At 61.3% G+C, this 19470-nt stretch overlaps 5 protein-coding genes across 5 annotated transcripts; 2 read left to right on the top strand and 3 right to left on the bottom strand.

Annotated features, from left to right (window-relative positions):
* The first annotated feature begins 69 nt into the window (after positions 1 to 69).
* On the top strand, positions 70 to 2079 carry NDUFA2 (NADH:ubiquinone oxidoreductase subunit A2). Its single transcript, XM_080353103.1, has 3 exons — positions 70 to 196; positions 277 to 383; positions 1885 to 2079. Exons 1-3 carry the CDS (start codon positions 93 to 95, stop codon positions 1974 to 1976), a joined length of 303 nt encoding a protein of 100 aa, XP_080209229.1. The 5' UTR covers positions 70 to 92; the 3' UTR covers positions 1977 to 2079.
* A 156-nt stretch (positions 2080 to 2235) lies between these two features.
* Positions 2236 to 9302, bottom strand: TMCO6 (transmembrane and coiled-coil domains 6; the record flags this gene model as incomplete). The annotated part of the gene is made up of 12 exons (XM_080353104.1): positions 2236 to 2511; positions 2905 to 3066; positions 4128 to 4222; positions 4313 to 4487; positions 4571 to 4682; positions 5339 to 5455; positions 6010 to 6095; positions 6677 to 6781; positions 7931 to 8114; positions 8248 to 8357; positions 8601 to 8725; positions 9224 to 9302. The coding sequence occupies 12 exons, from the start codon at positions 9300 to 9302 to the stop codon at positions 2347 to 2349; spliced, it is 1515 nt and encodes a 504-aa protein (XP_080209230.1). The 3' UTR covers positions 2236 to 2346.
* Positions 9303 to 11345: 2043 nt separating this feature from the next.
* Positions 11346 to 12836, top strand: CD14 (CD14 molecule). Its single transcript, XM_080353510.1, has one exon. The coding sequence runs from the start codon at positions 11359 to 11361 to the stop codon at positions 12712 to 12714; it is 1356 nt and encodes a 451-aa protein (XP_080209636.1). The 5' UTR covers positions 11346 to 11358; the 3' UTR covers positions 12715 to 12836.
* A 2812-nt stretch (positions 12837 to 15648) lies between these two features.
* SLC35A4 (solute carrier family 35 member A4) lies at positions 15649 to 16596 on the bottom strand (the record flags this gene model as incomplete). Its single annotated transcript, XM_080353336.1, has 1 exon — positions 15649 to 16596. The coding sequence occupies one exon, from the start codon at positions 16594 to 16596 to the stop codon at positions 15649 to 15651; it is 948 nt and encodes a 315-aa protein (XP_080209462.1).
* A 98-nt stretch (positions 16597 to 16694) lies between these two features.
* Positions 16695 to 19015, bottom strand: LOC308045782 (SLC35A4 upstream microprotein). The gene is made up of 3 exons (XM_080353290.1): positions 18982 to 19015; positions 18693 to 18791; positions 16695 to 17375 (listed from the first exon to the last, which is right to left on the bottom strand). Exons 1-3 carry the CDS (start codon positions 18994 to 18996, stop codon positions 17178 to 17180), a joined length of 312 nt encoding a protein of 103 aa, XP_080209416.1. The 5' UTR covers positions 18997 to 19015; the 3' UTR covers positions 16695 to 17177.
* Between the last annotated feature and the right edge of the window lie 455 nt (positions 19016 to 19470).

The raw sequence follows: 19470 nt of genomic DNA, 5'->3' as shown, positions 1-19470 counted from the left end.
GCACACCGATTGGCGGATGTGTCATGGGCGGACGCTGCGATTGGCCGTCGCCGAAGCCCCGCCCCCGTGTTGTTGCCCGGAGCGGAGAGAAGATGGCGGCGGCCGCTGTGAAGGGGATCGGGGCCGGGCTGGGCCGCGGCCTGCGGGAGCTGCGCATCCACCTGTGCCAGCGCTCGGCCGGCAGCCGCGGCGCCAGGTGAGCGGGGCCGGGGGTCCGGCCTCAGCCTGTCTGGCTCGGCGCGGGGACCCGCCGCTCATCCCTCCTTCCCTCCGCAGAGACTTCATCGAGCAGCACTACGTGACCCTGAAGAAGGCGAACCCGGATTTCCCCATCCTGATCCGCGAGTGCTCGGGGGTGCAGCCCAGGCTCTGGGCTCGCTACGGTGCGTGTGGGTGTCTCCGGGTCCGGCCGTGGCGGGGGAGCGGGGCCGCGGTGCCGGGGGGTTGGGGTTCGGGGACACAGGGAGCTGCAGCTCGGGGGGCGGTTTGGCAGCTCGAGTCTGTGACCTCCCAGCCCTGTAGGTTCCTATAAAAGAAAAAACAAGTTTGCTTTTTGTTTTCACTGTGTTCTCAGTGAAATCACAGAATCCCAGAATGTCAGGGGTTGGAAGGGCCCTGGAAAGCTCATCCAGTGCAATCCCCCCATGGAGCAGGAACACCCAGATGAGGTTACACAGGAAGGTGTCCAGGCGGGTTGGAATGTCTGCACAGAAGGAGACTCCACAACCCCCTGGGCAGCCTGGGCCAGGCTCTGACACCCTCACCGGGAACAAGTTTCTTCTCAAATTTAAGTGGAACCTCCTGTGTTTCAGTTTGAACCCATTGCCCCTTGTCCTATCACAGGTTGTCACCAGAACAGCCTGGCTCCATCGTCCTGACACTCACCCTTTCCATACTGATCCCCATGAATGAGTCCCCCCTCAGTCTCCTCTTGTCCAGCCTCAGAGCCCCAGCTCCCTCAGCCTTTCCTCACACGGGAGATGCTCCACTCCCTTCAGCATCTCGGTGGCTGCGCTGGACTCTCTGCAGCAGTTCCCTGTCCTGCTGGAACTGAGGGGCCACAGCTGGACACAAGATTCCAGGTGTGGTCTCCCCAGGGCAGAGCAGAGGGGCAGGAGAACCTCTCTGACCTACTGACCACCCCCTTCTAACCCACCACAGGTACCATTGGCTTCCTGGCCACAAGGGCCCAGTGCTGGCTCATGGTCACCCTGCTGTCCCCAGGACCCCCAGCTCCCTTTCCCCTACACTGCTCTCCAACAGGATGTTCCCCAACCTATACTGGAACCTGGGGTTGTTCCTGCCCAGATGCCCAAATGCCAAGGAGTAAGAAGAAAAGCTCCTCTGTAAAGGCTTTGTTGCCTGGGAATAGGCAAAAATAATTTAGAAACTTTATTTTGAAGACACACAACGGCTCTTTGAGCACCAGTTTCCCGGTGTGAGGGCAGGGGACAGCAGAGCCGCTGTTTCTGGTCTGTATGTGCCCAGCAGGGTGGGGGAAGCTGTGGGAACAGTGAGGTTTTCAGCGCCGCTTTACTGCATCTCAGGGTGAGCGGGCTGAGAGCCGCCCGGTCACTTTGGGATGCCGTGGTGGCCTCTGCCCAGCTGCTGTGGGCCAGAGGTGTGCGGGTCCAAGAGGTGAGGAAATGTGTGAGACCACACTGGCTTCTCTCCAAGGGAAAGGCTGAGAGCAGAGAAGGTGGCAGCGATAGCTGGGGCACAGTGAGGCACATGGGGGCTGGTGGGTGCGAAATGGAGGTGACAGGAGCCCAGGCTGTGATGCTACTGCTGCTTGTGAAAGCTAAAGCTGGGCTTTGGGGTGCTCTTGCACCAGAGAAGGACCAAGGCACCTGCCCCCTCTCTCATCCTCTGTCTTTCCTGCAGAGTTTGGTAAGGAGAAGAGCGTGTCACTAGACAACCTCAGCGTGGACCAGGTGGCCAAGGCCTTGGAGGACATTGTGAAAAGCAAAGCGTGAAGACAGGCAGTAAACATGCGTGTGCTGAAGACATGACTGATGATCTTTACTGTGTAACATGTCTCTTTAACTTATCAATTGTATAAATGCAACATGCTTACCACGGGCTTTGTGTGTTGGGTTTAACGCCCAAAGTAGCTGCTGAGGGAAGGGCTGATGCCACAGGTTTGTTCACCGCCAACGCCCGGCACCGTGGCCGAGCTGCAGCTCGGCTCTGCGGCCACACCGAGCTCCGGGGACACACAGGGCAGCCTGCGCGCACACAGGGCAGCCTGCGCACTGCTGCCGGCGGTCAGAGCCCTGAGCAGCCCTCGGGAAAGCTGGACACAGGAACAAATGCTTCGCTCCTCCGGGGAGCGCAGGGTGACGCCTAGGGGAAGGCAAATGCTGTGCTGTGGCAGGGAGCGGCGGTGGATGCTCCTGGGGGCTGCCTGGCCATGTCCAGCAGTGCTCGCGCCCGCTCCTGGAGCACTGGACTGCTCTGGTGCTGCTCCAGGGCCTGCTGCCCGCCTTGCCTGATGAAATCGGCAGCCACCTGGGCGAGAGGAGAGGGGTGAGAGCTGCCCGGTTGAGCCCGTGTGCCCTGAGCCCCCGCGGAGCTGCCCAGGGATCCCCAGAGCCCACCGCACACTGTCATCCCCAGTCGGGTACATCCAGCCACGCTGCTCGCTGGGTGGGAGTGCACAGAGCTCTAAGTAAGCACAGCCGAGTCAAAAGAATCCCCCCAAAATAACCTCAAAGGGTAAAACCCACCCAAAAGAGTCTTGTTCAGTGCAGGCCTTCCACCCTCTTCCCCCCAAGTGCTGCCCCGCAGGCTCGTGTCTGGGGAGCAGGGGCTGTGTGGCAGCGCCTACAGGCACTGTTAATTAAACAATAATAGTCCCCATCCCCAGGGATGCTTGATAGGGGCGGGCAGCCCTGCGCTCACCTCCGGGCAGTGCAGGAAGAGGAGGTGCAGCAGCTCCAGGCCCTGCCCCACGGCCTGGGGGTCGGGCAGCGCCAGCGCGGGCAGCAGCAGGGGCAGAGCCTGGTGCAGCTGCCGGCACAGGGCTGGGCCCTTCTCTGCGATATTGCACAGAACCGTCAGGACCTGGAATGAGAAGCAAAAGAGAAGGAGTGAGTGAGTGATGTGTGCTTTGTTAGCAGGCAGGTTCTCCGTGGCCTCAGGGGGCTCCAGAGAATTCCCCGTGTCCTCCCGGAGGTCCCACCAGGTGCTTCCCCAAAGCAACATGCCCACCAGCCACCTGGATTGTGAATGCTCTTCAAAATCACAGAATGGTTTGGGCTGAAGGGACGTTCCCAGCTCCCCCAGTGCCCCCCTGCCATGGCAGGGACATCTTCACCAGCTCAGGTTGCTCAGAGCCCTGTCCAGCCTGGCCTGGGATGTCTCCAGGGATGGTTCAGCCACCACCTCTCTGGGTACCTGGGCCAGGCTCTCACCACCCTCAGGGCAACAATTTCTTCCTCATGTCCAGCCTGAATCTCCCTCCTTTAGTTTAAAACCATCACCCCTTGTCCTATCGCAACAGGCCCTGCTAAAAAGTCTGTCCTCATCTTATCCTCCCCTTTTAAGTACTGAAAGGCTGCAATAAAGTCTCCCCGGAGCTTCTCTTCTCCAGCTGAACACCCCAGCTCTCCCAGCCTGTCCCCAGCAGAGCTGTTCCAGCCTCGGATCATTTCTGTGGCTCCTCTGGCCCCTCCCCAGCAGGTCCATGTGTGTCCTGTGCTGAGGACCCAGAGCTGGACCAGCACTGCAGGGGGTCTCAGAGAGCGGAGCAGAGGGGCAGGTTCCCCCCCAAACCTGCTGCCCATGGGGCTGGGGATGGAGCCCGGAGTATGATTGACACGAAGAAGTCTTCTCCATCCCCACCCAGGGTACAGCATCTCCCCAGAGCTTCAGAGTTGTTTGAAAGCAGGTGGCCGCAGCCTCCCCGGGCCTGCTCATCTGGGAACATCTGCTTCAGGACCCCTCTTCTGCTGGGACAAGTCTCCGTCAATCACCAGTACAGACACAGTGACCTCAGGGGAGGCAGATGGTGACACTGCCACGACACGAGACCTTCTGCCGAGCTGCTGCTGCCCCCAGCCAACCTCCACCCTGAGCATTGCGTGTGCGGGGTTCGCATTCCTGAACCCCCAACGAGTTCTTACCAGCGCAGCGGCCATAGGGGAGCACGGCAGGAGCTGCAGCAGGGCCGGGAGCAAGTCCAGGGCGAGCAGAGCAGAGCAGAAGAAGGGCTCGTCTGCTGGGGTGGGAGAGGAGGAACATATCAGTACAGTCGAGGTCTCTGTAGACAAGACACCGCCGGGCAGGTCCCAGCCCCACGGGCGCTCACCTGTGAGGTTGTTGAGCAGCCACAGACCCTCCTGGACAATGAAGGGATGTTGCTGGAGGAAGCTCTGCAGGATGAGGAAGAGGGCAACCAGCAGGCGCTCGTCCCGGATCTGGCCTTGGCAGCCCGTGTCCCCCGCCAGCAGGTTGCTGAGGCACCGCAGCACCGGGCAGACGAGCTGTGACGGGGCAAACACAGAGCGCTGCAGCCGGGCCGGTCCCCGCGCAGCGCCGGGACCAGCGCGTCCCGCCCGCCTCTCACCAGCTCCAGGCCCTCGGGAGCGTCCGGGGGGATTTCGGAAGCCAGGTCGAGCAGGAGCGTGGCGAGGGCAGGCAGGGCGCCCAGGGACAGCAGTGCCGCATCGGCTGTGTGGCTGCAAAGGGAAGGGACAGCGCGGTCACCCTCGCCCCTCGGGGAAAACAGCTGCAGCCCTCGCCAAACAACAGCGCCTGGCAATTCAGAGCGCTCTCCTGAACCAGCACGGGGCTTGTCCCACATTCAAACAGCAGCTGCCTCTGAGCTCACAAGAAAGTTGAAAAGCCCTTGGCAAACAGATCCACTGGAATTATCCGCGTGGCTCTGGAAACACCAGCCCTGATCCACCCGAGTGCCCACAGGTGCCTGTGTCTCTGCTGGGGCTGCTCGAAGGTGACACCGGAGGAGCTGCGCCGAGGCAGGAGGGACCGCTGGTGGCAGCCAGCCTGGCCAGGGGACACTGGGCAACCCAGAGCTCCAGGAGCCAGGGAACTTGCCTTGGGGAGCGTGGGGGGCAACTCCGGTCACAGGGAGGCGACTGGGGGGGTTCAGAGGACTGAGAACAGCCTCCTCGGGTTTATCACCTGTTATCACCCCACAAAGAACACGGTGACCCTGCAAATAGCACTTGTGTGCTCGGATGGCAGAGCAGGAATGGCCCGGGTAGCAGGGAATTGCGTTCCCAAGGGAAAGAGGCGAGGGGAACCCGTGCCCTCGTGCCTCTCTGTTTGGCTGCCCTCAGGGAACTCAAAACGAGGAGGAAAGCACATTTACCTACAAATGATGTAGTGGAGACACCACGCAAACTCCACGGCTGCTCCTGTCCCAGCCTTGAGACCAGAACAAACCAGGCGCAGCACGTGCTGGGGGAGCACAGAGTCCAGAACCAAGCTGGAGGCAGAACGGCAGAGTTAGCACAGGCACAGCCAGGACAGACAAGTGACATGGGGACACTGGCCCTGGCCACCAAGCAGGAGCTGCTCTCCCTCATACTGGGGGCCACATGCTCTAAAACCACACCTGGAAGAGGCTCTGAGCCCAGGCTGCGGTGCTGGGCAGCGCTAATGCCCAAAACAACCCCCCCGTCCATGGCAGGGCCTGGGGGCACTCAGGACACCATGGCTGGGGTCACATTTTTGGCACTGGGGCCTGTCAAGCTGATCTTTTCCTTCGCAGGAGGAACACAGCCAGAATTTCCCTGCGAGCCTGCCCTGCTCAACACTGTCCTTTACCGAAATACCAGAGCTGTCTGCTCCGATGAGGCTGAGGGAAAAGAGTCAAGCCCCGCGCCCTGATCTGCAGCAAAACGTCCGCAGTCCTGGTAAGATTCTGCTCTGAACTATTAACATCACTGGGATGGGAAAAGTGTCGCTGTCCCTGGCACACAAATACCACGCCAGGCCCCAGGGCCCGTCCCGACGGAGGGTGACAAGGGTGGGACTCACGGTACGATCTCTGCGGGGGCCTCCTTGGCTTGGAGCAGCTGCGAGAGGACGTAACCCAGGCCCTCCAGCACCGCCTCGTGCGGGGACTGCAATCAAACAGAGCACGGCTAACGCCGCCTGGCAGGGCCGGGCTGCGCGACCCCTCTGTAACGCCAAAGCGGGCAGCCAAGCGCGTGTCTGCCCGCGCCCGGGGGCATAGCAGGGGACCGCAGTGACAGAGCAAGCTGTGGCCACACCAGAGCTGCGCTGTCTCTCTCCCTGGGCTCACACGGCTGCAGCTGCAGGGATCCCAGAGCCCAAACACGGCAGCAGAGCTGCTCTGGGCACGCAGATCCGCGCCCCACAGCTCTCCCCACTGTGTCGGCCTCATCTGCCCGCTGCAGCCCAGCCGTGCCGAGGGGAGAGCCTGCAGCTCCCCATCTGACAGCCGCAGCTGTGCATGTCAGAGGTTCAGCTGGAGAAGAGCACAAGGTGGTGACCTGAGCCCCGAAAATGGAGCGCAGGAGAGCCCACAGAGACATTTACCCGCAAGGAACAGCCCTGGGCAGCGGTCTGTGCCCACAGCAGGAAGGTGGCTGGTACCTCCGTGCCCTCAGCCAGCGCCTGCAGGGCATCAGAAAAGGCTCTTTCTGGGGCAGGGCAAGCGCAGCTGAGCTATTTCACCCACCTGGATGCAGGACGCCAGCACTGGAATGATGCCCTGAGGCAGAAGCTGCTTCCTCACAGCTTCGCTTTCCACCACCAGGTTCCCCAGAGTGTACAAACACAGCTCCTGCAACACCCCAGAACAGCAGGTCACCTCCTCCGGGCTGCCCCTCATCGCCTGCACCCCGGGACTGGGGCACACACGTCCCCTGAGTGCGGCTGAAGCCACATTCAGAGGGGTAAACATAGATGGAAACTTCAAGGCTCTCCAGCTACCCCATTCCCAGCTGGATCAGCTTCAGTTTATCCTTTTTCTATCTGGCTCAGGTTGGGATCTCATCGCTTCTACTTTGGAGGTTTTTCAGGCTTCTAATTATTGCTACAATGCTTCCCAAAGACCCCTCTCATTCCACAGCCTTTCCCTGGTGACTGCCCTGAACTGACCTGCACCCGGTGTTCCTGCTTTACCCACCACACAGACGCCAAGGTGCCTCCCGTCCAGGCCCTCCGTCTGACGATGGAGTCCTGCTGCCGCAGCCCGCAGTCCCCAAATGTGCCCCTGCCTCCCCAAACCGGGCTTGGAGATGAACTGGCCATTGCAAATGCAGCAAACCAGTGTGTCCTGGGCTGCGGCAGGAGGGTTTTCCCGCCCTGGATGAGGCTTGGGAGTATTTAAGCACGGAGGGTGTTGGTCTCTTCTCCCAGATAGCAAGTGATAGGATGAGAGGAAATAGCCTCAAGTTGTGCCGGGGAGGTTGAGGTTGGATTTAGGAACAATTTCTTCCCCAAAGGGCTATGGGGCATTGGAACAGGCTGCCCAGGGCAGTGCTGGAGTCACCATCCCTGGGGGGTTGGACAGACGGACGACATGAGGTTCTCAGGACATGGGGCAGTGCCGGGGGTGGGTTATGGTTGGACTCTATCTTAAGGGTCCCTTCCAACCAAAATGCTTGTACTCTCTGATTCTCAGAGCAGGCTGCAGCTGCCTGGAAGGAGGTGCAAACACGATGGAAACAAACTCGTATTGGTGTTGGGATGGGACACAGTGAAGGGGGTCTCTGTATTTCCAAAACAAAGCCATGCTGCCCTGGGCTAGCACTGGAGACAGTCCTGCTCCAAGGGGAAGGTTGGACAGGAGCCTTCCAGAGCACCCTTTCCCACCAGCTCCTACGTCAGCCTTGTTAGCCTGGGGGTGGCCAAAGGAGGTCAGCGCCCAACTGCTACCAGAGGATTATCAGGTGCCAGAGCTGCAAGCAAACACACGCACGGATCTTACCGTGAACTCAACGCTGTGTCCCGAGAGGTACGTGAGGAGATAGGAGGTCACTGGCAGACAGGCCTCAGCCACAGCGGGGTTGCTGGAGTGGGACAGCTCGTGCAGGCAGCGCGCGGCCTCCATCTGCACGTCAGCCAGGCTGCTGGTGAAGAGCCCCACGAGCGTCCGGATGCTGCCGTCCAGCCTGGCGGGAAGCAAAGGCCGCCGTCACCTCCTGCCTTCCCACCCTCGGCCACACAGCAGCTCACCCGCACAACGGCTGGGACAAAGGGCCACTCTGGACGTGCCCAGCCGTGCGGTGCCAAACCCAGGCTGACCCGACAAACTTCTGCTGAGTGTCCTTGTTCTGCAGAGCGTGGCGCAGGCGGCTGAGCGATCTTTTCCTGTCCTCTGAACCTCTCTGCATGCCTCTGAGCAGCTCAAGAACCTATCCGAAAATGAAAAGATGGGTGAATTTCAAGCAGTGCCAAGGTGAAGATTTCATCCCATTAATCCCGGAGGCAAAGAAACCCAGCGCACAAAGATGGTCGCAAAGCACCTGTTTCTCACCATATCTGGCAGTGACTCAGAAAACCCTCCCAAACCCACCATCCGGGCTGCTCCTCATGCCCAGAGGCTGGGGTAGACCCCAGGGACCCCCATCACCACGGAGAACACCACTGCTCTTCACCTCGTCCTCCGAGAGAGGGTCCGGCACGATCTCTGCGCCATCCCGTGCACCCTCCTCTGCCGCGCTGTCCTCCCGCAGAAGCCGCTTGCTAACCAGCTGCTCCTGCCGCCGGGCTCTCCTGAGAGCTGCCGTGGAACCGGTCCCATCACTGATGGAACCGGCCCCGTCACCACCCGCTTTTCCATCCCACCCTACACCGTCAGTTCCCTCGGTCAGGGAGCAGCGCCGGGCCGGCCCCGCGGGGCAGCGGCCGCATCCAGACCTGCCCGGGGCCGGGTGCGGGTCAAGGTGCGGGGCCAGGGCCGGGCAGAGCGGCAGGACGGGCCGTGGGGACCGCGGGGCTGCACCCGGAGGGACGCAGGGCTGGTTTTATCCGGGGCAGACCTTGCAAAGCCCAAACCGCAGGGGCATCCAGGGCAGAAAAGCCACGCGGATTAGAGACAAACAGGCCGTAAAACGCCTTCCCGAGCGGGCCGGCAGCGCAGAGCCGCCAAACCCCGCGATGCGCGGCGCCCCGGGTCCCGGCTGGTCCCGCCGGGGCAGCGCTGGCGGCCGCGGGGCTCCCAGCAGCGGCCCCGGTGCCCACGGGGTCCCGCAAACCCCCCGCACCCCTGGGTCCGGACCTGCCTCTCGCTCCCGCCGCCGGGCCCGCAGCTCCTCCGCACCGCCGCGCCCGGCCCAGCGCCCCCGCCGGCCCCACATGGCGGCGGGAGGAGGAGGAGGAGGAGGAGGAGGCCGGGGCGGGGACAAGGGCCGGCCGGGCCCGGGGCGGGGCGGCGGGCAGGGCGGGTGCCGGAGCCGCGGGAAGCGGGGCCGGGGTCGTGCAGCCCCCGAGGGCTCAGCCGGCGGGTCCGGGCGCCCCGGCACAGGAGCTCAGCCTGAACCTCCCGCCTGGAGACCCCTGGGCAGGCGGGGGCTCAGAGTGACAGCAACGGAGCTGGTGAGGGGCTGGAGCACAAGTGTGATGGAGCGGCTGAGAGACCTGGGGGGTTCGGCTGGAGAACAGGAGCTGAGGGGAGACCTTCTGATCTCTGAACTGCCTGAAAGGAGCTTGGAGCCAGGGGGGTCGGGCTCTGCTCCCCAGGAACAAGCGCCAGGAGCAGAGGAAACGGCCTCAAGTTGCGCCAGGGGAGGTTGAGGGTGGATCTTGGGAACAATTTCTTCCTACAAAAGCCCCTCAAGATCCTCAGGTCCAACTGATACCCCACCCCTGGCACTGCCCCATGTCCCTGAGATCTTCATCTCCATGTCTGTCCAACCCCTCCAGGAATGCCCTGGGCAGCCTGTTCCAATGCCCGACAGTCCTTTCCAGGCAGAAATTGTTCCTAATATCCAATCTAAACTTGAATTGGGTGAAACTTGAAGCTGTTTCCTCTCGTCCCTCATCCCTCCTATGAACAGGACCAGCATTGGCACTTGCACCAACCCCCTTCCCAGCCCGCAGCTGCAGGGAAGCGAAGCAGAAGTGACTGGGGCGGTTGCTGCACACCACGCTGCTTCCTGCGGCACGGCCGGGTCCCGCTGGGGAAGTGGGGCAGCGGGAGCCAGGGCAGCGCCCGGACCAGCCTGTGGGTGCCCACCGGCCCCGGCCACCCGCACCTGCAGGCAGGACGGGCAGCGGGAGTGCCAACTGCAGCAGGAAGACGCCTGTGAGCACCGCGGTATCTTGGGGCGGGAGCCTGGGGAGCAGCGGGCGCAGGGAGAGCCGAGCGCTGGCACAGCCTCCGGCACCCCAGCCCTGCGTTTGGCAGCAGCTAGAGGAAGCAGCCGTGGGGCAAGGAAACATTTCGGTGTGAGCTGGCTGCTGAGTCACTGGACAAACCTACTCCTGCTTCGTGCTGCCCCTCCAGCCAGGGGGACATCGCCAGCAGAGCTGCTCCCCGGGACGTGCTGCGGCCCCGCGGAGGCACAGACAGGTAGGGAGAGCTCCGTCCGCCCACGGTTTTGAGGCGCAGCCAGAAAAAGCTGTGGCTGATCGGGGCTTGTGCTGGCAACAGACCTGCTCGGAGCAGGAGGTTGGGCTGGAGACCCCCAAAGGCTCCTTGCTACCGACCATCTGGGTGCTAGGACACAGCTGAGTCAGCACATTCTTGGGAGCCTTTAACTTTGTTTGCTGCTTTATTTGCGATCTGTTGATAAGCCGTCAGCTGGACAGCAAAGCGATATTCGGTGCTGACAGGGGTGAATACAGACCCTCAGAAATTACTTTTTGCTGTCCCTTTGGAGCCTGGTAATGAATCAAATCGCTGAGTGAGGAAAAGGAAAATAAGAAGCCCTGTTGCAATTTCCTGCCCCGGATCACGCAGCGCAGCATGCAGAGAAACAAATGGCTGTGGCTCTCCTGTCCCGCGGTCAGACTGATAGATCCGGCTTCACTATCCGTAACTCAACATTTCTAGTTTCTCCTGGTGATCTCCTGCTGGGTTTGGAGCGGGGCTGTGCAGCCCGGCCAGGAGAGCGCAGAGCCCGCGAGGAGCCACCCTGCTTTGCTGAAACCCTGGTTTTGGGGTGGGGTGTGCCCAGAGCCACCACCTCCCTGCCCGGCGGTAGCTCCTGGGTGTTCCTGGCGATTTGAGCTCTGCCCTGAGCCCTGGCCGAGCAGCCCGGAGCGTTGGGCAGGAGGGACAAGGGCAGTGCCGTGTCCCTGAGCGGGGGCTCAACCTGCCCAATCCCTCCCGTCGGCTGGATTGGATGGTCCCCTCAGCCACCACGAGCGCTGCCTTTCACCGCTGCTCTCCTCGTTTCTAGGTTGTTCACCATGAATGTGGCTGTTCTGCTCCTGCTGGGGCTGGGGCTGCTGGAGGCAGAGGGCAGGTGTTTCTTCAACCGCACGCAGGAGCACTGTGTGTGCTACAACCTGTCCCAGGAAAGCGTCGGCAGCATCATCCAGTGCCTAGCAGCCACTGTCCTGGAGTTCCGGGGGGGAGAGCTGCAGAGATATGTGGCCTTCCCCATCAGCGACCTGGACCCCCCCACTATTGAGATGCTGGGCTCTCTTGTCATCAGGAAAATCATTTTTGGTGATCTTCTGGTGCCTGAGATACTCCTGGCCCGAGTCCTGAGGTTCTTCTCCTACACTCAGGTGCAGGAGCTGGTGTTTGACAGCTGCACTTTTGAGGGGAGAAGCAATTGGGACGAAATGGCCGTCCAGAACTTGCCCATCTTGTCCCTGCGCTTCCACAATGTGACATCTGCCCCGCTGACGGGCCGCAAGGAGGACTTGTCCAGCCTGAGCAGCTGGCTGGAGACGCTGCAGGAGCTGGCTGTCACCGGCTCCCGCCTCACCAGCCTGCCCTGTGGCATTGGAAGGACGTTCAGAGCTCTGCGCTCCCTGGACGTGGCACAAAACAGCCTTGGGGATGAGGGTTTGATGCCCACCTTCTGCAAGGGGGCTTTCCCTCAGTTGCAGGTACTGAGCCTGCAACGCAACAACCTGACGTCCTACCATGGCGTGTGCGAGAGCCTGCAGCTGCTGCCCGAGCTCCAGCATCTGGATCTCAGCCAGAACAAGCTCCTGGCAGCCCCATCCTCCTCCTGCCAGTGGCCAGCGTCCCTCCGAACATTTAACTTGTCCGACACTGGCTTGGATGAAGTCCTCACACCTCTGCCTCCCAGTCTGGAAGTGCTGGACATGAGCTGCAACCACCTCCACACCGTAGACACCTCCCTCAGCTCGTTGAAGAAGCTTTTCCTGAGTCAAAACATGCTGCAGGCTGCCCCGTCCATCAGGAATTACCCCGTGTTGGACACCCTCCACCTAGACAACAACTCGATTACGGAGCTGCCCTGGGATGAGGTGAAGCTCCTGAGGCGGCTGCGGGTCGTGGCTGCGGCTGGGAACCCCTACAACTGCTCCTGCGCGGGGGCCGGGGCGCTGCAGGCGCTGGGGGGCACGGGGAGCCTCGGGGAGGGCTGGCCCCAGGGCTACACGTGTCGCTCCCCCCCACACTGCCAGGGCAGGCTGGTGCGGGATGTGCCGGTCTCGGTGCTGCAGTGTGACCCCGCTGCCGTGATCGCCCCTGTCTGCGTTGTCCTGGCCCTGCTCGGCGTGGCCGGGGCCGTCTGCCTGCTCAAGTCCCGGCCCGGGCTCCTCCGGCCCTGCCGCAGGGTGTGAAGGGGACACGTGACCATTGCCACCAGCGTGTCCCCGCGGGGGCTGTGGGGCCAGGAGCTCCGTGGGAGGTCTCTCAGTGTCCCCTGTCCAGGCTCTGCTGTGGAGCAGGACTGTCCCCAGCATTATCCCACAGTGGCTGTGGCTTTGCCCACACAAATTTTGAGAAAGGCCCCAAGCAAAGCCCCTTGCCCTGCTCTGTCCCAGGGCTGTGCCCTCCCAAAGGGGTTTTCCTTATGGCAAATTCCAGGTCCCCAGTCCCCGATGTGCCCCCGTTGCTCCTGTGATGTCATCTGCCCTGAACAGGAGTTCTGGTCCCTGCCCAGAGCCCCCCTGCACTCTGTGTCCCCCGCAGCCCCTCTGCTGCTCCCCCAACCCCCCCAGCTGCAGCTGGGCCCTGGCTGTGAGGAGATGGGGTGTGTGAAGGTGTTTGCTCAACCGCCATTCAGCACAAGAGAAAAACCACAAAGGACAGGAAAAATGACTAAATTAAACACCCCTGTGCACAAACGCTAACGAGCCGGGGGTAATGGAGACAGCAACCGAGACTTGAGCTCTCGAGGCACTGGTGGACAAACCCCTCAAGTGTGACCTCAAAGAGGTTCAACCAGAAACTTTTTAACTGATAAGATGAAAATGGGTTTATTCCAGATTCTGGGTTATTCAGGAAATGTCTCACAGGAAAGAGAAAATTGATTCTGGGGTGCTGAGGAGGTTGGGGGAATGTGCAAAACTTCCTGGGAACGTTTGTGGGAAGGACCAAAGTGAGGATCAGGGGGATGAGCACAGGGGGACGGGGAATGGGGGAGAGGGGCTGGTCACAGGGGGACAGTGCTCGCGTGGACAAACCCTGCAGCTTGTCCCCGTGGTCTGTCTTGTCTTCTCATTAAAATCTGCTCCTGGGTGTTGCCTGTGTCCCCTCACTCTCCGTTGTGCACACAAGTCCCCGTATCCTGCGAGCAGACACGGGCTGGACCGGCCATCGGCTGAGAGCCCAGCGTGTGTGCAGACACAGGGCTGGAGCCAGAGAGCGGCCAAACGGGGCCCAGGGTCCAGCCATGGAGCTGGGTGCCCTTGGGGTCCGTGGCATGTTCAAGGGCACATGGGTGTGGGTCAAGGGGGAAGATGTGGGGCTGGGCCACCAGCTCACACCAGTCTAGAGCAGCTGGAGGGGAGGGAAGAAATCCTTATGTCCCAGAAGCCCAGGATTCATGTGCCCTTGGCAGCACCCCTGTGAGGAACATCCCCCCAGACCTGCTCCTGACAGAGCCCCAGCTGCTGTTTGCTCCATTGGCAACGACTCAAACCAGCCTGAACCTCCCACCTGGAGACCCCTGGGCAGGCGGGGGCTCAGAGTAACAGCAACGGAGCTGGTGAAGGGCTGGAGCACAAGTGTGATGGAGCGGCTTGAGGGACCTGGGGGGTTCAGCTGGAGAGCAGGAGCTGAGGGGAGACCTTCTGATCTCTGAACTGCCTGAAAGGAGCTTGGAGCCAGGGGGGTCGGGCTCTGCTCCCCAGGAACAAGCATCAGGAGCAGAGGAAACGGCCTCAAGTTGCGCCAGGGGAGGTTGAGGTTGGATCTGGGGAACAATTTCTTCCCCAAAGGGCTGTGGGGCATTGGAAAAGGCTGCCCAGGGCAGTGCTGGAGTCACCATCCCTGGAGGGTTGGACAGACGTATAGATGGGGCTCTTAGGGACATGGGTTAGATGTGACCTTGGCAGTACTGGGTTAACAGTTGGACTCTATGATCTTGAAGGTATTTTCCAACCAAACGATTCTGTGATTCTAACCAATCCCCCCAGGTGCCAGGGGACCAGCCAGCCCCAGACAAACCACCCTGCTCTGCTGCGGGGCACCTGCCTGCACAGGCTGGGGCACAACCCAGCCACGGGAACAGGTGCGGAGGGGGGGCTGGTGGCCCCTGGGCTGCTGCCACATGGGATAAAGCAGGTGTCCCTTTGACAATGAGCATCATCAGGCTCTGACGTGTCCCCAGCCCCCAAAACTCCGCCAAGCGAACAGATACCTTCCCACAGGGAGGACACACATGCACCTACTGCTGAACCGCAGCTTTAATACCCTCGGCCAGGGCCATTGGTGACTCCCACAGCCAGGAGCTCACCAGCCACCACCTTAGTACAAATCCAAGCCCTGTCTCCCTTTTTGGGAGCAGGAAAAGCAGATCCCACAGCCCCCATTCCCCATCTGCTCTGCACAGGGCAGCAACACCACAACTGAGGAGGGGAATGGGGCTGAGAAGGGCCGGAAAACTGCAGAGATGGGGGAGAAACGCCCCTGCCCACCATGTCCAGTTCTGCAGGGAGCAGAGCCCAGCCCTGTGCACATGGCTGATACCTCCACAGACCCGGAGGGACAAACCTGTGCCCACCTCGGGGGCGCTCAGCCCAGCAGGGTGGCCTCCTGCAGCACTGGGGCTCCCCTGGGGCTGCGGGCTGGGGATCAGCTGAGCATGTCGAGTAGACATGGCCCCCCTGACACGGGGACACACTACCCACGGGAGGTGAAACGGTGTCAGAGCAAGGCTGGCCGGGCAGTGGTCGTGCAGCAGAGCTGCCTGTGCACAGAGCCCACAGCGCAGCATTTACAGGCACAAGGAATGGGCGCGCTCTTTGGTGTGGAGAAGGTGGGGATGCAGCTCGAAACGTGACACACTGCAAGAACATTCAGGACCCACTGGGGAGGCTGGGGCCACCCAAGGGTGCAGGAGCCCCGTGGCAGAGCTCAGCAGGGCTGGAGTGGGGCTCCCCCCAGAACAGGGACCTCCCCCCACAGTGCTGCTCTTGCACCCATCCAGCAGTAACACCTCCTGCCACCAGCAGCGCAGCAAGGCCGATGGGAGAGGCCCGCTGAGGAGCTGAGAGCACCCCTGAGAACGGCTGGAGATCACCCCAGTGCACACAGGGCAGGGTCAACAGCTACATCACCCCATAGTACAAGTGAACAGCGAGGCCGATGCATGAAACGGCAACGAAGAAGAGGAGGGTGAGCTGCAGGTTGAAGAGGGTGACGGACAGGAGGGCGTTGACCAGGATGGAGCAGGAGATGACGAAGAGCCTGGTGATGTTACTGCTGTGCTTCATGACCACAGACATGATCAAGCCGTTCAAGGCCTGGCTGAGCACAATCACCAGCACCCAGGAGGAGAAGCCCTCCCAGAACCCACCCTCCGCGCTGCTCCAAAAGTAGCCCATCAAGTTGAGCAGGACCCCAAAGAAGTAAAGGAAGAGGTTCTGAAGGCTGAGCGGCAGCGCCTGGCTCTTCAGGATGGCTTCCGTGTAGACGGCGGACAAGCCCGATATGAAGCAGTAAACTGCCAGCAGCACCAAGCCCAGCAGCGTGACGTGCAGCTGCATCTCGGAGGTGCTGCCGGGGTCCCGCAGGCCGCCGCAGCTGTAGCTCACCCCCGCAGCCAGCAGCAGCAGCAGCGCCAGCCAGCGGCGCGCTCCCAGCCTCTGCCGCAGGAACAGGCTGTAGAGGAGCGCAGTGCTGACGATCTTCAGGTTGCTCAGCACCTGGTAGGTGCTGGGATCCATGAAGAGCTGCATGTGGACCACCAGGTTGTTGTTGGCAGCATAGAGCAGAGCGGAGAGGGCGAAGGGGACGACGTGGCGCCACGACACAGCCACGCGCAGCAGGTCCCGGTTGCAGGCCAGCAGGAAGAGGAGGGAGAGCAGCAGTTTTGTCAGCTCGACAAGAACCACGACGGACGCGGAGCTGAAGGGGATCGTCCCATCCACCTTGCAGAGGGTGAGGAGGGGAGCGTGAGAGCCGTATATGGCTACAGACAGGAGCAGCATCAGCCCCCAGAGCCCCCTGCGGAGCACCCGCCGTGCGGGGCCAGCGGCGTTACCAAGTGTCACCATTTTCAGGTGGCAGGCAGAAGGGCAAGCTGCTGTCAGCACAAAGAGGCCAGACAGACTCGCACCCTAGAACACTCAAGAAGAGACTAAATACCATGAATTTAATGAGCCTGATTAAAACAGGACGTTTCCTGCTACATTTCTGACGCAGTAGAGGAGAATGACTTTGTCTGTCACTAGGAAGAGCACTACAGGTCTCCTCGAGAAGCCACACAAAGCACGTTCCTGGGGCAACGCGTGCGCCCAGCAGAAGGGTGTATGGGTGCTGAACGTGGTGACACGTCGCAGGCAGCTGTTCCGTCTGCAGGGACATGGGGACAGCGGCAGGGGAAAGGCAGCTGGCAAACCATCGGCTGCTGACGCTTCCAAGCTATTGTGGATCAGTGGGGCGACTGTCGCTGTCACGATGCTCTGATGAACACCCCATCACCAGACCTGCTGGTGTCTCACACCAACGTGGTGTAAAGCCCTTTTCAAGTGGAAAGGAACGGTGTGTGTGACGTGCCTCTGCGAGCCCCAGGAATCTCCTGCGCCTGCTGACCAAGAAGTAACCACTCTAGTCACTGCTGTCGGAGGGCTCTGTGCTAGTCCCGGCCTTTTTTCAGTGAGCTGACATAGTCCCGGACTGTCTTTTCAATGTTGGGCACAGCGTAGTTCTGAGCAGCGTAGATCCCTGTGCAGGTGCCAACCACGAAGCCCAGGACAGCCGAGAAGCGAAGTTTGGCCACGAGGTACCCGGCCAGGAAGCCCTTGAGGAAGGGGGAGGAGAGCAGGGAGCCGTCCTGCGGGAGAGAGGGAGGGTGAGCCGGCAGGCATGGCCACTGCGGGGCTGGGACATGCCCCAGTGGTTTTCGTGAGGAGCCCTTGTTTTGTAGATCTGAGGCCTGACCCAGCGGGTGGGGACTGAGGGACATCAGCTACCAGACCTTGAATGTGAAACAGTCTCTTTGCACTAAATCCCAGAATGTCAGGGGTTGAAGGGCCCTGGAAAGCTCATCCAGTGCAATCCCCCCATGGAGCAGGAACACCCAGATGAGGTTACACAGGAATGTGTCCAGGCGGGTTGGAATGTCTGCAGAGAAGGAGACTCCACAACCTCCCTGGGCAGCCTAGGCCAGGCTCTGACACCCTCACTGGGAACAAGAGTCTTCTCATATTTAAATGGAACCTCTTGTGTTCCAGTTTGCACCCATTGCCCCTTGTCCTGTCACTGGTTGTCACCAGAACAGCCTGGCTCCATCCTCCTGACACTCCCCCTTTCCATATTGATCCCCATGAATGAGTCCCCCCTCAGTGTCCTCTTGTCCAGCTCCAGAGCCCCAGCTCCCTCAGCCTTTCCTCACACGGAAGATGCTCCACTCCCTTCAGCATCTTGGTGGCTGCGCTGGACTCTCTCTGCAGCAGTTCCCTGTCCTGCTGGAAGTGAGCGGACACAGCTGGACACAATATTCCAGGTGTGGTCTCCCCAGGGCAGAGCAGAGGGGCAGGAGAACCTCTCTGACCTACTGACCACCCCCTTCTAACCCACCCCAGGTACCATTGGCTTCCTGGCCACAAGGGCCCAGTGCTGGCTCATGGTCACCCTGCTGTCCCCAGGACCCCCAGGTCCCTTTCCCCTACGCTGCTCTCCAACAGGTCATTCTCTTGGAATGCAAACTGACTGCTGCGGTTAAAAGTTAAGCTGGGGGGAAGGTTGGCCAGAGAGCCAAGAAACCAGACCTTCAATGGAAATAAATAGATAAGTGGAGGGTTGTTAGAACTGGAGCAGTTCAAGAGGGAAACTGAGGCAGGACAGCCGGGAAGCGTCAGGTACTCTGATAATTCTGTACCGAGCAGTGCGGAATAGGGGAGAGAATTTGCAGCCGCGAATGGGGAATACAAGCAGCAGCTCTTGCCCTGTCCGTGTGCCCACCTTCGGCAGAACACCCGGCCTTGGAAAACCTTTAATGAAATAAGCTTTGCTGAGAGATCCTGCCTGGGCCTGCTATATTGGCAAGGGAATCGGTTCCTGCTCTTTGTTTATTTGCTTGTTTCCAAAGCAGGTCTCTCCGGACAGGTTGGCGGGCCCGCCCCACGTCCCCCCCGCGGGGCCGCGTTACCTGCCCCACGCCCGCCTGCACCTCGCTCTCCACGCGGCGCTGCAGGCTCTCCAGCTGGTCCTTCAGGAACGCGAGGTCCTTCAGCTTGGGCAGCGGGTCCTGCGGAGACACGCGGGCTCACAGGGACCCGGCACAAGGACGGGACCCGGCACAAGGACGGGACCCGGCACAAGGACGGGACCCGGCACAAGGACGGGACCCGGCACAAGGACCGGACCCGGCACAAGGACCGGACCCGGCACGGACACCGGACCCGCGGCCACACGGCCCGTCCCGCCGCCCCACTCACCTTATCGTCCGCCATCTTCCCCGCGCAGCGCCGCCCGCCGCTGATTGGGCGGCGGAGCGTCACGTGACGCCTCATGCGTCCCCCGCGGCCGGCCCGCCCGGCGCCATCTTGAGGCGGCCGCGGTGCCGCCGTCACTGTGGGGGCGTCCCCTGAGGGCCGCGCCGCTCCGGTACCGGCCCCGGAGCAGCGGGTCCGGGGGCAGCTGCTGCTGCTGCCCCTTCCCTGATCCGCCCCAGCGGGTAGGAGTTGCAGGGTGTGTGCGATCGCTGCCCTGGGGCGCGGGGCCTGTGGCACGCGGTGGGTTAATGGCAAGTGCTCAGTGGGATTCTGGTAAATGTAGGAAACGGTCGTCTTTGCCAATGGAACAGGCCTGGGCGGGATCTCTCAGCAAAGCTTGTTTTAGTAACGATTTTGGAAGGCTGGGTGTCCTGCCTAAAGGCAGGCACACAGAATAGGGTCAAAAAGCCCCTGCTTATAAGCCCCAAATAA

The sequence above is a fragment of the Nesoenas mayeri genome, assembly GCF_963082525.1.
Source record: "Nesoenas mayeri genome assembly, chromosome: 14".
Taxonomy (NCBI): Eukaryota; Metazoa; Chordata; class Aves; order Columbiformes; family Columbidae; genus Nesoenas; species Nesoenas mayeri.
Note: the sequence above shows the minus strand (reverse complement) of the source record. Positions and strands in the feature narration are given on the sequence as shown.